We start from the raw sequence: 16,461 nt of genomic DNA, 5'->3' as shown, positions 1-16,461 counted from the left end.
TAACTAAAAAGTGGCACTTGAATAGGGTTGGGTATTGTTTGGATTTTTACGATTCTGATGCCAAAACGGTACTTTTAAAACAATTCCGATTCCTAAAACCGATTCTTGAAAAACTGAAAAGTGAATGGTTAATATGCTTTTACGTCCGTTTTGGTGAGCCCCGAGGCAAAATATGGCATTTTAAAAGTAGCCTACATTTACGGTAGCTAGCTAATGGTAGACTACAGAGAAAGTGTGATATTTTTACATCCGTTTTGGAGCGACTGAGGGAAAATATTTCAGTCAACACATTAAGTGAAACCGAAATTTTCGTTCTAATCCGGTCCAATTCCTACCGGTTGCGTAGGAACCGGTTCCACAGTGGAACCGGGTTTCGGTACCCAACCCTACACTTGAATGATTGTGTACGTCAGAACAACAGGAGATCACTTACAGTCACCAAAATGAGAATTTACCCAGACTCTTGTTGTCTGTGCTCCACAAAAGTACACTTTATTGTCACACTCTATTGTCAGGCAGTAGAAGAAATCTGGATATTTCGTTGCACATATTTTGGGCAAGTTGTGACAAATCTGTTGCATTACAAGGATAGTAACACAGGATGAAGACATTCCCCCTCTGCACTGTCTCATTATTGTGGCGTGTCTGTGCATGAATAAAGTTTGCTGTGCCTAGCAAAGAGCTGGTGTGGCCTGCATCCAGGTTGAGCCCTAGATTGACTCGCCTTGTGACGATGTTCTTATTCACCCAATGGAAACCAAAAAAAATCAAGAAAGGGAGAGGAAAGGAGGAAATATTGATTTGAAAAGCCCAAAGAAAGTATGGGATGTACATCGAAAAGTTTTTACAAGTTTCTATCCAAGAAGGTGGTAAGAAACAAGTATCATATCTAACAGACCAGTTAGCCAACATAACGCATTACAAAATCATACCCTCTCTGTTGATGGTAACTTCTTGTTTTTGTAGTGAGGTTACGCAAACCAAGTGAACATTTGTGACGCACTGATCACTGACACAAAAGTCACATGTACACTTTGATTCTTGTATGGAAAAGATATGACACGTTCGTTTTAGAGGTGCTGGTTGTTGGCGTTTCCCCCTGCTTTAAGGCTTTATGCTAAATTAAGCTAACCGGCTGTAGCCTAATATTTGACGGACAGATAGGAGAGTGGTTATCAATTGAGTTAATAAGTGTATTTAAAGGTACAATACGTAACATTTCTGCATTAAAATGTCTAAAAACGACAATACCTATGTTATATGCAGTATTTTGTTGAGTTGTGTACTTACACTAACCCAAATGTTTCCAACAATGTTTCAACCCAGAAAAATCTGTTATTTAATTTTAATGACACGGGACGTTTCCTTTAGTAGCCTGTCAGTGGCGTCATAAAACCTTTGACCCCTCTGGTTCTTCTAACTTCCGTCAAAACAAGGAACCCAGATGATACCTTCGAAAGTATTTGTAAATCATACAATTTCACAGAAAGAATAATACTCTGTCACCGTAATACATCTTGCTTTCTGCCACACAGCATAATTTTGTCATTGATTACATGCCACTTACAACGCAGTAATAGAACAGAGACCTTATTTATTGATACACTTCAGTTCAACACGCTCATGAAGTTATTTTAGGTATAATTGTTTTGATCAAGGCAAAGTTAACGTTAAACAGCACTGGGCTTACCCACAAGTAAGTTCGCCAACTAGCGTTAACGTTAGCTGTCTATCCCACCCTGGTTTTTCTGCCTCACTGCCCGCCGCTAAGGGACTTCACTCGGGATGACACCGGACAACAGCCCCAGCGACACACACATCCACAGTTAGCCAGCAGCCTGCCATTATTATGCCATAACTTACAACAATCCGAACCCTGCCAGCACAAACTCCAGCGCCGGGTGATAACGATGCTAACGGCAATAACTGAAAGCTTTATGTTCCGTCAGAGAAACAGACCATATCGCCCCAGGCGTCCGAGTCTGGCTGGCCACAGTGTTGTGCTGAAAGGAACTTTCTTTTGGGCTATATAATTATGGGGCATATACACCTATAGACCCATGGACACAGGTGCATGCACACATATATTGGACACACACATACACACACACTTTCTCATAATCAAGGGCCTTGCACATGAAACGCACACATCCACTCAAACATTTTCTGTGTAAGTCATTTACAATTACATAACTTGGTTGTCAACATGATTCAATTTTCTTTCCCGGGCCTCACATGTTGAATGTGGATCCATATCTCTGTTAGCTCTGTTAGTCCATCTACATATTTCTCCACTACAGTAGCAGCATAGAGAGCAACCAAACCATTCACAGGCTGGAATGCACTCAGCCTCATTCCTCTCCCATTATAAAGGTTTATTTTGCGGGGAACATGCTGTATAGACTGTAAGCACATATATGTTGACATGAAAAGAGAATTGTTTGCATGGTGTCCCTTGAGATGGAATAAGTGCTTCTATGTTCTCATGGAGAGCGGAGCATGGATGGAGGGCACGTGAATTGCTTTCCCACCAAATAAATAACATGTTGCTGGTGAAAGTAAGCAGCTTACGTCATGGGCCTTTTTTAAACCCTTTTGTAATCCTGTTAGGCTGACATGATTTTTGACCAGATGAAGGTTCAGGGTACAAGTTTATAAAAATCATGACTTGACATTTATTGTCCATTACCCTTGCGATTAGCACACCAAAACCCCTATACGTTTTTAGAATATCCATCAAAATACAACAGCAAAAGAAACAGAAAGAGAAAAGGCATAAGCACCTAGAACCAAACTCTTTGTATGTTCTTCCAGGAGCGGGGCACTGAGAATAGCTTGCGTTGCTAAATGTAGTCATGCTGTATATCAAGATTAATAGAAACTTCCAAATGAAAACCCCTACTGGTAAATCCAGAAGGAGGATCGTATTCTGCCACTAACATCTGCTCCAGTGAAACAACTAACCAGAAAACCCTGGCTGATGTTGGGTTTGCCTCTACATACGTTGCTGAAAGTCTGGAGCACTGACCTGAGACCTGTTCAGGATGCGTGCGCAGGGTGTCCATGAAGTTACTCATAGCATTCAGTTCCCTCCAGAGGCGATCAAGCTGCAGAAACAGTGGGTCACTGAAAAGAAGCTCCTGGGCATCCGTGTAGAACCGAGCCAATCTGAGCAGCGAGGTCAATAACAAATCACACATATGCAGCATATACATTCACATATGATGGTATGCACACAAAGAGGCCCTTGAAACAAGTAATCCAGGGACATTTAAAGATATTCTCTGGCTCTTTGACGCCATTACATAATTCTGCCCCCTTTTATCTCACATTAAATGTTTCATAGGAATTCAACACCTCTGGCTTAAAAAGACCTCCTTCTACCAGCCCAGGGTGATGCTTACATGGAGTTGTTGTAGTTGGACACCAGGCCGGGAGATTCACCACGGGTGGGGTATTGAAAACAAGGGTTGTTGGCATTACAGAAGATTCCCTGGATCCATGGCAGGACCCCTGTGGAGGGCATGGCCTTGTTTGGGAAGTGGCCTGAGGTAGAGAAGATACTGTTGGCCTTCAGTGGTTTACACAAGTCATTTATGAATATTTATGAAAAATACATAATTTTTCCTCTCTGAGTGGATTGAAATCTTTGATATTTTCTGGTAAAGTTTGCTTGCTTACATTCATGTTGACGGTAAAGTGGATTCACTCGTCTTAGCCACACTAGCCCCATGAACAGCATAATAGGCCACATGATCTCCATTAGGAAACGCACCTGGTTTATGACAATACAAACTTTGTAAATTTGCATTTTATTCGAAATGTTGTTTAAGTGCATTGGATGAGTCATTCAGATGTTAATGCATATACAGTACGTAGGCCTATGGTTTGATGATTGGCAAACTGGTGCAATAGGCCAACAATGCCCCAGCACTATGTTGTCAATCGATAATGAATCTCCCATTTCATCTGTATGTTATAGCCAAAAATGATATGATCAATTCACAGTTGAGTAGCTGCAATAAAGACTATGCTGATATGATAAAAAGTCACAAGACAAAAGCACAACTTTCAAAATCATCTGACAGTTTCTTGATGAATTTTACCAGAATATTCTGTATGTTTGGAATGGAATCTAATCTTTGACATCATTACATTTTGCAAGTCAGCAACATTGCTAATGTCCGGTTTTATGCATTAAAGAGAGATTCTATTAGTTTACTTTAAAATCTAAGACTTTTTTTCCTACATTATAGTGCTTTTGCATTATTCCATAACATACACATACTGCAGTTGATCACAGTACCATGTTTTAGACCCAAAAAAGCATTTTCAGTAAATTAGTTGGTATCATCTGCAAAGAATGACACATGAAGGTATTTCAGCCAACTGCAACTTTCACAGGGATGACAGTAGTGTGTAATTAATGGATGAGAGGATATTACCCTCTGCCTCCTGCGGATGGTCCAGTTCTTCCACAGCAGGAGTTTGACCTGTCTTCCTGCCCCCATGGCGCCTTTTTTTCACCCCCGCTGGGGCTGGCACCAGCCAACAAACCTGTATTAAACCAGTCCACAATACTCCTATGAGCTAAATAAAGCTACCTCATGTTTTACAAAAAAAAAAAAAAGACTTTAAAAGATCATTGGGAAAGCTAAATTGTGCAAATGAACTCCTGTGTCTAACTGTAAAAGTGTGCATCCATTCATCCTGTGAGTACTCCAGGTGAAGGCTAGCAATAGCTCTGTAATGAGGTTAATGAGCTCAAGACACTTCACATGGTCAGCATAACAAGTAGAGACCTTTCCACGGTCTCCAAACATTTTCTCAGTACTAATCATGTTTAAGGTCACTTCTCAAAAACAGAAGATCGCAAATTCCCTTTGCATGTAACAAAATTAACTTTAATCTCCGTCAGTCACAACTATTGTGCAATTTTTATGGCTACCACATCTCTATTTATATACACACACATTGACTAAACTCCAAAGGAAAGCTATAGTCCAGAATGACATACCACTTACCTCAGAAGAACACTTGCAAAGTAGAGCGATACCCGATACATGAAGCATACCAGCACCTATTCTCCCGAGTGCTCCCTGGGTTTGCTAACACAGCTAGAATCCAGAGCTTGTGAATAAGCAGATTGATTTAATCTCCTTTCTCAGCGCCAATGCTTTCAGCCATCAGTAGAGGCCTATATGACCTAACCACCTGGCCTATGTTATTCTGCGTAATCCTAACGTTATAATCCTACAACTGGTAAACAATAAATATGCTACACTGAATTACAACTTAACAAATATTAGCATCTTTATACATTCAGAGCCAACACGCTCGGTATTGTCAATTAGGTTACTGTATTACAGCTTTCCTTGCTAAACGATAAGATTGCATAATTTACTAATACTAACAACTAGTAATCATGGGAATAATTCTTCTTTGTTAAATAAAGTTGCTGCAATTTTCAAAGTTCTGAAGAAAAAAAAACAGACCATCATGGAACCATTACAGAAATTGTCAGATATATTTTAATAAGTTACAAAAGGGTGTTTGTTTTCATGTACCGGTTTCTTTACACTGAACTAATCAACAGTCAACCTTGTACGTTACCATGAAAAACAGATACCATTTAAATAAATGATGCACTTCCTATTACTTACAAAGAACTTGTAAGGTTTAGGTTATGGATAAAAACTAATTCAGTTGTAAAAAGAAAAACAGCTTTGGCTATTAAGAAATGTAAATGTTATATGGTAATGAGAAAGATAATGCCATTATACAATCCAGTGGCATTTCTAAAAGCTTTTCAGTACAGTGTAAGTTGACACCATACAAGTTCAACAATATAAAAACAAGTGGATGTATACCCTTTGCAACTGGTGCTTCATACATATTACCATATGTCAATGCAGATACCCAGTACAGCATGTAACAAAAGGTCATTATATTGCTTTATACACAGGTTATTTGAAAAATTATTAATTATAAACGTAACAGTTTAAAACATTCTGACTTACAGTAGGTAGAAACACAAGTACTAATAAGTGCACCAAACTTATTGTGCACCATTGTAACGATTCAAACATAGGTTTTTTGGTATATAAACATACATAGTGAGCCTGTAAGAACTTGGTACAAAATATTCAAATAAAAATGTAATTGCACAGTTTAAAAAAAAAATTATAAATATTCTGACCAGGTGCCAGAGTGTACTGAGCAAGTGATTGGTAAATGAAATATTGGTGAATCCTGTTAAAAAATATACAGCATTTTAAGTGCATCTCGTTCGTCTTTTGAGGACTAAAGGTACATTTCATTGTCCACACTGTGCCCACATTCATAATACATCTGGAAATTGTCTTTGCAGAGTCGATGCAGAGGTTTCTTATTCTTTTGTCTAATAGAATACGGCACACATTGTTCACATTCGAGCACTGGTGGGTTTTTTTTGTTTTAGATCTCTGACGACTCTCAGATGATCACACAAAATGAGCCTCTCGGTGTTCTACCTCTTGGAGGCGTCTGGGCCTGAGTCTCTGGTACACAGGTTTGGCCAGGCTTGGGCCCAGCGCCTCAGGGCTGGAGCTGGGAGACTGAGACATGGCTGCCTGCTCGGCCTCATTGTCTTCCTCAAGAGGCTCATCAACCGACACCTCTATCTCAATGCCCAACTCCTCCTCCTCCTCCTCCTCCTCCTCCTCCTCCCCCTCTTCCTCATCTTCTTCTTCTGCGCTGTTAGCTAATGCACATTGCTGTGGCTCTTTTGCTTTGCTCCCTGACGGGGGCTTGTAGAAGGTCCCTGGGGGAGGCTGCAGAGTTCTGGGAGCCCTGAAAGCTGTTGTGACAGGGCTGTACTTTGTTACATTGTCCTCCCTTCTTAAAGTCCTGTTAGGTCGCACTGCGACAGTGTAAGGTCTGTTAGGGAAGATGGTGCTAATAGTGCTCCCAGTAGTTTCAAGGGAGAAAGAGGATGAGGATATGGGCACCGAAGCGGATAGGTTGCTGGCATCCACAGCTGTACTCTCTGCGGGCAAACTGGCCACTATTCTGACAGTTCTGGAAGCAACCTCATGCTTGTACTGTTTGTCCCAAGTTCTGCGTAACGTCTGGGTGTCAATAAATGTACTCCGGTAATGTGTGCCCGCTCGCAACTTTGTGTTCTCGGTTTCGTCCACCTCTTCAATGGACTGGTCGCAACCACCTCCTTTCTTGTCATCTTGGTCAGTGCTGTTCCGCGTGTTGTTCTCGTCTACTCGGCCTCGGTTGAGTATCCGCTCAGCAGGCACGCTCACTGGCCGGGAGGAGAGTTTGTTGCGAGGGTGTCGAAGCTGGACCCTGGCGACGGCGATATGCTGAGACCGACAGAGGCCTCTGTCGCCAGGTTTAGGGACTTCATGGACGCTTGATGACAAATCCCCATTGAAGGCCTCAAAATCCACTTCATCAACTTTAATAAGAGAGATAAACAAGAGTTTAAACTATAACATACCAAGTGAAATGATATGGGCTTCAGAAGCGGTTATAATCTTTTAATAAGAATATCCAGCAGAAAGAAAATGAACTTTTGGAGTAATATTGGCCTACGTAATACTAATGCTTTCTATTGATTAACTAGCTTTGTAACAATACTAACCAGGTTCAAAGTCGCTTCCATCGAGGCTTGGCACTGTCTCATGAACCTCAGCCAATAAGTGGGAAGAAGGAATTATGGAGGAATGCCTCTTATACACCTTAGAGCTCTGCTGTAATAGCAAGACGGAAACAAATAAGAACAAAAAGCAAAGTGTCAATCTACCATTTAATGTTAAAAGACAAATGGACAAATGTGCCGTGTAGGATATTGATGTTCAGCCATACCATTATATGAACACAATCTCATTTTTAGCATGAAAACTAATTACCTCCTTAATGTCTCCCAGCGACTTGGAGTGTCGGCTCAGCTGCTCCTTCTCGTGGTGGCCGAGGCGGGGTTGGGCATCCATCTCTGTAGGCGAGGTGCGGCTCAGGGGGCTGAGGGGGGTGTCAAAGATCATCTGGTAGTGTCTGATCAGGAGCTCAACAATGAGAGCCTGATACGGGTAATCCACCAGAGAGGAGAGGGAAACTTCGGCGTCCGCCTGCCTTGGTTTGATCAGTGTCGGGCCAAAGATGATACCCAGGTTGCTGGCTGTCATCTTATTCTCCTCTGATTGCTCCGTCACCCTGGAGAGAGAGAGAGATAGAGAGAGGATGGAATATTGCTTATACATAAAAAAATAAAAAATAAATCCTGACCAGTGGTGGAATGTAATGGAGTACATTTACTCTTTACTTTAAGTACAGTACTTAAGTATTAATTTGAGGTACTTGTACTTTACTTTAGTCTTTCCATGCCACTTTCTACTTCGCTACATTAATGGGACAGCTTAAGTTACTAGTTACTTTACAAATTAAGATGTTTGCACACAAAACACATGTAGTTTATAAAATACAATGTTTTATTACAAATTAAACTACCCAACAGTATAACGGCCTACAAGTCCAGCTGAAATGATTAGACCATTAAACACTCTGTTGATTGACAGAACTGTTTTGATCGTTTCCAGTTTTTAAAATGTTAAAGATTTTTTTCTGCACTGAGTACTTTTACTTTTTATACTTTAAATACATTTTCCTGATAATACTTACATACTTTCACTTAAAGGTCCCATGACATGGTGCTCTTTGGATGCTTTTATAGAGAACTTAGTGGTCCCCTAATACTGTATCTGAAGTCTCTTTCCCGAAATCATCTGAGCTTTCATTTTTTCAAAAAGGCAGAGCAGGATACCCAGGGCTCCGTTTACACCTATCACCATTTCTAGCCACTGGGGGACCATAGGCAGGCTGGGGGAACTCATATTAATGTCAAAAAACCTCATAAAGTGACATTTTCATGCCATGGGACTATTAAGTAACATTTTCAATGCAGGACTTTTACTTGTAACAGAGTATTTTTTTACAGTGTGGTATTAGTACTTTTACTTAAGTAAAGGATCTGAATACTTCTTCCACCACTGATCCAGACCTATTTAAAGCCATCTTTCTTCTACTGAATGGCTTACTACATATTGAGATTTCTAAGAATAAGATTCACATCCATATTGTAAAAGGACCATTTCAATAATGCACTCAGCAGAAATGTGTTTGGGTTATTTAAGTGAGGCCGCAGTACCGGTGCAGATGCTCTATGAGGAACTGCAGGGTCTTGTAATGGGCTGGTGGCAGCTGCCTCAGCAGGTCCTTGATCTTGAAGAGGACCCGGTTGAGATCCACGCTGACCTGGGCCGGGGCCACTGGGTTGGGACTGAGCCGCAACGCCTCCAGCTCCTCCACAATGATACTCTGGCTTTCCTTGGCCAAACCGATGAAGTCATTATAGTAGCGGAACAGGATGAGTGGCTCTGGAAGCTGCAGAGGAAAGTATGAGGGGAACAAAGAAGCAGAAAAACAAATGAAACAAGGAAGTTAATAATAAACAGAGACAACTGAAATATGTAAGTAAATAGACAAGTGGGACAGAATTAGAAATTAGATAAGCAATAGGGGGATGAGAGGTGGGAGTTATGTCCCAAAAATAAACAAAGACAAATAAATACCACTGCAGTGGATTTTTTTCAGTAGAGCACAATTTTAACCATCTCGTGTCTTATTAAGGCTGTCTCGCTTTGCCAGACCTTCTCTGGCGGAGCGACTGTGCCTCTGCAAAATAGCCTCGGGAAGGAACTTGTTTTGGAGGAACAGGTGTACGTTCAAAGGTTGTTTTAGTCGTGCAACAGAAAATTCAGATTGGACAGATAGTCTAGCTAGCTGTGTGGATTTACCCTGCAGAGATCTGAGGAGCAGTTAACCATAGTCCTCAGAAATCCACCGGAGTTTAAAATGCCAACACAAAGAAAACTGAAGGTAACGGACATCCGGCCGAAAAGAGGGACATCCGGCGGAATTTTCAGCGGCAACGGAGCAATCCCGGAAGTGGAACGTCGTGGATATAGACTTTTATTTAGATGACCCTCTTTGCTGGTGTACATTAAAGTATACCAATACCTCTATTCTAATGCTTTCAAAAAGCAGCTCACCTGTCTCAGGTAGAGCTTGAGTACGTTGCTAATGTCGTGGGGATAAAGCTCGGAGAGCTCCACCAGGTCCTTCCCGTTCTCAAACGCCTGGCAAAGCTTCTCCACCCGAGACTTGGCACCATTCACGCGGTAGATACCCTTCGCAGCACAAAAACAAAATGCATTCAACACAGGGAAAATCAGATGCAATTTTCAGCATCACCATGGCAAAACTGGGTTATCACCACTACAGAATGTTAACAGGATAGTTCAAAGTAACATAAACATCATACAGTATATGCATTTAGAGGAAACGCATGCACTGTGCTCCTTCTCGAACTTATCCTTTTTTTTTTTGGTTTTCTTTTGCAACAGTGTTGATTGTTCGAGATAAATAATAAATCAAATCAAATGTTGAAGTTAAAGAATCCAAATGTGGGTTAAAGAATCATAGTATGTCATCATTTCTCAGAAAATAACATTCATTTTGAAACACTAGAATAATCACCGACAACACTGGCAGCCTCTACCGGCCCATAGTAACAGATCATCTTTAGGAAAGCCTAGTAGAAAACGTTTAAACAAGCAAAGACCTAACAACCGGACTTAAACCGTGAGCAACATTGTCATGAACTCTTATCTCTCATATTTGACTGAAAGTACCTTAATGTTGAGCGCTCGGTTCTCGATTTCTGATGTACACTTGCATATGATGAAGGGGATGCCGTCCCGACTGTTCTTGGCTGCCTGTGTGAAGTCAATGCCGAAGAGGTGCAGCTTCCCCTGGAGCTTCTTATGGCCACACTGGATGGCCAGGGTTTCCAGACACTTCTTATGGCAGGCTAACGAACACTGCAAACATGTTGAAAAGTATCTCAGTTATAAAAGTGATAGACAAACATTTTCAGACACTGCTGAAAAGGCAGAGATTAAAAAAGAAGAGATGGAAGTGAACATATTGATCATTATAGTAGCAAAAACAATAGGTTAACACCAGGTTAAAGCTTAAGTGAGTTATAAACAACAGGGTTTCCCCCCACCATTATAAGGTTTAGGTGCAGCACCCAAGCAGTTTTGGGCAGCACCTTAGCCAAATGTAACTAAAAGGCTTTTTCTCAGATCTAATGATTGTAGTTCATCCTCAGTGGACTTTTTTTTTTTTTTTTTTATACTTTTGTATTTATGATTTTTTTGTATTATTCATTTATTATGTGCTCTAGCTTTTCCAACGTTTTGGTTCAGATATGGTGATAATGGTCCAAAGTGATGTGAAAGACAGATGCAAAACTACCACAAAAAGGGACAAAAACCAACTACAAACAGACGCCAAATGACCACAGAGACCCAATACAACCCCAGAGAAAACAAAAATGACCAAAGAGACGCAAAAGCCCACAAAGAGACACAAAATGCATGTGGAAATTGCTTCTTTTTGAACGTCACATTTTCTTGAGGCCTAAACCCACCCGCCAAATACACGTAACTAAGTCTTCCACAAAGCTAGGGAAAACCCTGCACAACCAATCCAAACAATACTGGAAACACACACTTACTGTAAATGAGACAGACAGACAGACAGACAGACAGACAGACAGACAGACAGACAGACAGACAGACAGACAGACAGACAGACAGACCAGACAGAATATCCCATTCAAAATGTTTAGTTGACATTGCATGTTGATAGGGACCAATGGACACTCAGTTTCTACATCTCTTATTTTACAGCTCGGGCACAAAGACGTACACTCAAAAGCAGTTGTGGCTGTGAACTACTGCTAAACATGAAGACCAAAAAGCCAAGAAGGAAAACTTCATGTCTGGTAAGCTCTTGAACCAATGCCATGGAACGATTCCAAACAACTGCAGAGTTATATTCTTATGTCCTGTCAAGGTGTCTGCCACCATTTCATTATTTAAAAATCAAAAAGAAAACATTCCCAGTAACAGTTTTGTTTTTCTCTTGCGTATCATCAGTGCATCTCATAAATATGGAAAGAAACTGGACCTAAAATAAACAGGGTGATGGAGGCGACTTCTAGGAAGACGAACAAAAGTTCTTCAGTTTCCACTGCCAGTTCCCCGACTGAGAGCAGTTGGAGGATTTGGTCTCTGAGGCGAGCCTGTGGCCAATTTCAACTTTTCCCTTTATACAAAAAGTTTTGATGAGGGAAGAGGTGGCCTTTCTCTTTTGTTTAGATTTTTTGCTCACCGTGATAAAGACGCCATTGTGAAACTTTGGCAATGTCCATCTTGAACTTGTAATACTCGGAATGCTGTGGCCTCACTACATTTAATGAAGGTCCAAATAGAGGCTCCTGGTTGCCGTTTTGTTCCATTAGTTTTAAAACAAAATTAAGAAAGGAAACCAAGGTTACCTCCTCACACTCCGCTCCATGGAACACCACCAGGCTGTCGCACTCCCGACACTTGGATGGCGCTCTAAGCTTCCTCAGCTTGTGGGTTTGAGCAGCCTTGGACATCTGAGTGTTTCTAAAGGGGCCGGGGGAGCTGGCCGTTTCAATTATCATCTCACTTAAACCTGCAGAGTGGAGGGACAGAAAGAAGAAATAAGGACAGGCAGCATCAGTAGAAGCCATGTTCTTTTCTACTTGCATCTACAGTAGGAATACATTTGAATCCCACTGAGAAATATGGTCATTTTCATGCAAAAAAGAAAACCAATTACACATATTAACAAATAAAATATATCCGAGGTAGTACATTATAAAAAAAATCTCAAAAGAACGGAGCTTTCTGGGCTAATAATGATGGGGGGGAAAATGAAATATATGTAGTGTAAATAAAAGAATACATTAAAAAATAACACACAAACACATAGATGAAACTATATCCAGAACATGAAGGAAAAAGATGTATTATAAAGTGTGGCTTATAGTTTGACTCACCATTATCAGAGGGTGAAGGAGGCTCTCTCTCATCCAGGTCATCAGCAGACGACATAGTGCCGGTGGAGGGGGTTCTGGGTAATCTCCTCTTGAAGTCTCCTGAGCAGAAGTAGTAGACACACATGTAAGTCCACATCTCCACAGTCTTAGTAAGTCTATTCTGGACAATTCTCCTTTTTTTTTTTCCTGTCTCCTGTGGTCTATGATCTACATTAGAGTGGTGGGAATGAGCAGTACTGAGCCCTGCACTGAGACCACTTCCTGAATTTAAAAGCGCCAAATGAAAAAAGGTGTGGTCGACTTCATGTTGTTAATAATCAAACTACCAGTAGGGGATTGTTGGGGATTCACACCTCCATTGACAGGTCAGTTATTTCCAATAGGCGCCATTTTAATAATGTTGTGGATTTTCTATTGAGGCTCATCAGGGATGAACTCCTCCATCGTTAGCTGGAGGGTTGGTGGGTGGGGGGTTGCAAATACTTCATAAATAACATGACTCATTTTCACCCTCTTCATGGATTGTTAATAGTGCAACGGCAATCTCCTGTCCTCCCCCAGCCAAGGACAGACCTGATCTTACTGGGAAACTCGAAAATCTTTATATTTATTCTTATATCGAAATCTGGAAATTTTAACCAGACAAGTAACATAAAAGAGTAAGTGTATACTGCAATATGTCCTTAGGTTGCAACAGACCCATTGTCAAATGTTAACTCATGAAAGGGGACACAGTGTATTTTAAGTGTCAGCTGTAAAGCCCCCACTCTTTCACAAATTTGATTGAAAATCTCTTCTGCACTTGGAGGAGATCTGCCCCAGGTCTGTTTAGGAAGCAGATCTGTACATACTGTAGTTATTGGACTGTGGCACATATATACTGTTGCACAGCAACAGAGGAAACAGTTGCACAATGTTTAACAAAGAGGCACCACTGTCGGTGGTTGCTAAGCCACTTGGTTCTGAGATAACACACCAGCTACATTGGGTGAACATCAAGTGCACAGGAGAAAACAACGTTTGCTGGCCACAGGGGTACTTAAGCCAGTCAGCGCTGCAATGTCAGGTGTCTTTGTCAATGACATAAGACTGAAAAACCTGCTATTTAGAGCTAGTTGTTGTTTAAAACCACGGGTTCACCAGGTCATTTGGCTTTCTTGGCAATGCGGTAAACATAAAAGCTCGACCGGGAGTAAAGGTGTTTTTAGGACCCCTCAAATGTAACCACACCCAAAGATTTATGCAGAAGATAATTATCCTCTTAATTAGTTATTAAGAAACACCTATTACAACATAGTGTATGCAAAGATGGTTGACGCCAATTATCTGTTGGGGGCATTTGAATGGCTTCTAATAAATTAATAAGCAACCTGACCATTTACACTAATACTTTTTTTGCCTAGTTTTACTTAAAAAACCCATTTGTCTTGTGAAAAAAAGGCTAAATCCAACTTATAGCTAAACAAAAAACGACCATGTTTGGGTAAAAAAAAAAAAAAAAAAAAACTCTTTTAAATTACGCCTACCTGGACTTGCGGTGGGTGAGTCCATGGACCGGGACTCACTGCTCCCTCCGGCACTTTCTGAGTCGCTGCTCATCCCTCCCCCCTGGCTGGCCGAGGCCCAAGGACGAAATGGGGCCTGAATCCGAAGTGCTGCATAAAAACACATTACAACACTGAAAGGCACAATATTACAGCCCACATTTCTTCATTTATTACACACTATACATGCATTATAAAAAGGTTACTAAAATCTTGGTTTTTAAATAAAATCATAGATTACTTAATGCCCCTTGTATTTTAGGTCATACCTGGACTATTTATTTCAGTTTACATGCACATATCTCTGTTTTTTAAATGATGTACAGGCCTACATTCTTTTTTCTTTTCTTCCTAAGTTCTTACCATTTGATCAGAGTGTTGAATCTCTGAAACAACACATGCGCTTACACACAAACAAACAACCTAAACGGCCAATAAGCCTGCAGAGTGTAATGGCCCATTGTCAGTAGCTTACTACTGCGATCTTTTTACCTAAAAACGGGCATGTAAGTCATGAGCCCAATAACCAGTGATGCCCCTTTGACGCTGAAATCTCTTTGACCAAAGCAACCCAACAGGTACTTGCTTAAAGAAGACACCATATAAGAGCAGGAGCCAACAGACTAAATGTAATCCTGCGTACCTTGGATGTCAGTACTACTGTTGGAACGCCTTTCGGCAATCTTGGCATGTTGGGCAGGGACGGGACTGTCCATGTCATCTGCAGCGAGGAGGTCAGACGTCACCGAGGCCTGTGACAGGTTACTGTGGGACGAGTGGCTGCCAGTTAGCGAGCGCTTGTTGAAAGGCATCCTAGGGAGGGAGATGATGGAATGACGATAATCATTATCATATTCTTTGAAACATTCTTCTTGTTCAGGTGGAATATTACTAAATCACACGATTTTATTTAAGACGAGGCAGTTTTATCTACGAAGCCTAAAATAACAAATCTGGGGCTTACAATCAACACAACGAAAAACAACCTCTATTCTTAGATACTAAATCTGGATATGGAGAAACAACAGGAAAAAGAAAAACTCAAGAAGAGCCAGGCAATAATACAGCCTGGGATTTTTGTCTAGCAATAACATTCCTCTCTTCACACAAATTTTAAATGAGATCTGTATCTGTAATTCGTGTGCAGTGGGATCAAATGACTAAGTATATTTCCTAATTCCATCAGGACTGAACAGAACCCTGAATAATCAGGATATCATGAGATCAGCCCCGCCTCAACATCAAAGACGCTAGTCAATTAGAGTTTAACTAGGATTAACTGATAGGCTTGTGAATGGCCGACATGCAATCCATGCTAACCATTGTTATCAAAATAATTCTAATGTATCTCACAATATACAGTATGTAGGTCAGTGGTCTATATTTAACCTTTTCAAAACCAATGCTGCGGATGCATGTGAGCGCGTGTGTGTGTGTGTGTGTGTGTGTTACTGAAAACTCCCACAGATGTTAAGTGAAACTGATGGTAAGCCCTCTCTCCCGTGACCACAGTCATTTCCGCAGGAAGGCCTGGCCAACCCAATTGTTTTTACGCTTTCCAAAACAAGCTCTCTCACTCAATCACTCCGCGTCTCGCCAGTGAGGTCTACAGGACCACAGACCATTGCAGTTACTCAATGTCACTGTATTTACAACCACATTACTATAAATAAAACATTCAGATTGCCACATATTCCTATGATGAAAGCTTTAAGCTGTTGATATAAACAAATATAATTGTATAATACCACGTTATGTGGAACAACTGAAACCCTTTTAAACTCATGGGAAATTTCAAATGAATTAAAGAGACTGACATTAACTGTGAACCCCTCTGTGAGCCACCACTTTGTCTTAAAAAAAAAAATAATGCTCCTTGATAAATTCTGAGAAAGAAAACAAACACTGAGGGCCGACGTGGTTAAATTT

At 40.9% G+C, this 16,461-nt stretch overlaps 2 protein-coding genes across 5 annotated transcripts in view; both read right to left on the bottom strand.

The window, feature by feature from the left end:
* abca4a (ATP-binding cassette, sub-family A (ABC1), member 4a) overlaps nt 1-5,143 on the bottom strand; it is a 43,277-nt gene extending 38,134 nt beyond the window's left edge. For both annotated transcript variants that reach the window (XM_039790269.1, XM_039790270.1), the window contains exons 1-5: nt 5,025-5,143; nt 4,446-4,557; nt 3,682-3,775; nt 3,405-3,546; nt 3,029-3,168 (exon numbers count right to left, since the gene is read on the bottom strand). In XM_039790269.1, coding sequence (XP_039646203.1) covers nt 3,029-3,168; nt 3,405-3,546; nt 3,682-3,775; nt 4,446-4,511 — 442 coding nt within the window. In that variant the 5' untranslated portion in view covers nt 4,512-4,557; nt 5,025-5,143. The remainder of the gene's footprint in view (nt 1-3,028; nt 3,169-3,404; nt 3,547-3,681; nt 3,776-4,445; nt 4,558-5,024) is intronic.
* Nucleotides 5,144-5,508: 365 nt separating this feature from the next.
* arhgap29a (Rho GTPase activating protein 29a) overlaps nt 5,509-16,461 on the bottom strand; it is a 39,289-nt gene continuing 28,336 nt past the window's right edge. For all 3 annotated transcript variants that reach the window (XM_039790133.1, XM_039790135.1, XM_039790134.1), the window contains 10 exons: nt 15,176-15,345; nt 14,515-14,643; nt 12,989-13,087; nt 12,458-12,621; nt 10,743-10,931; nt 10,101-10,238; nt 9,197-9,432; nt 7,905-8,205; nt 7,637-7,745; nt 5,509-7,450 (listed from right to left, as the gene is read on the bottom strand). In XM_039790133.1, coding sequence (XP_039646067.1) covers nt 6,483-7,450; nt 7,637-7,745; nt 7,905-8,205; nt 9,197-9,432; nt 10,101-10,238; nt 10,743-10,931; nt 12,458-12,621; nt 12,989-13,087; nt 14,515-14,643; nt 15,176-15,345 — 2,503 coding nt within the window. In that variant the 3' untranslated portion in view covers nt 5,509-6,482. The remainder of the gene's footprint in view (nt 7,451-7,636; nt 7,746-7,904; nt 8,206-9,196; nt 9,433-10,100; nt 10,239-10,742; nt 10,932-12,457; nt 12,622-12,988; nt 13,088-14,514; nt 14,644-15,175; nt 15,346-16,461) is intronic.

This window comes from Perca fluviatilis, chromosome 22 (assembly GCF_010015445.1).
Source record: "Perca fluviatilis chromosome 22, GENO_Pfluv_1.0, whole genome shotgun sequence".
NCBI lineage: Eukaryota > Metazoa > Chordata > Actinopteri > Perciformes > Percidae > Perca > Perca fluviatilis.
The sequence above is the reverse complement of the archived record's forward strand: the minus strand, read 5'-3'. Positions and strand labels throughout refer to the sequence as shown.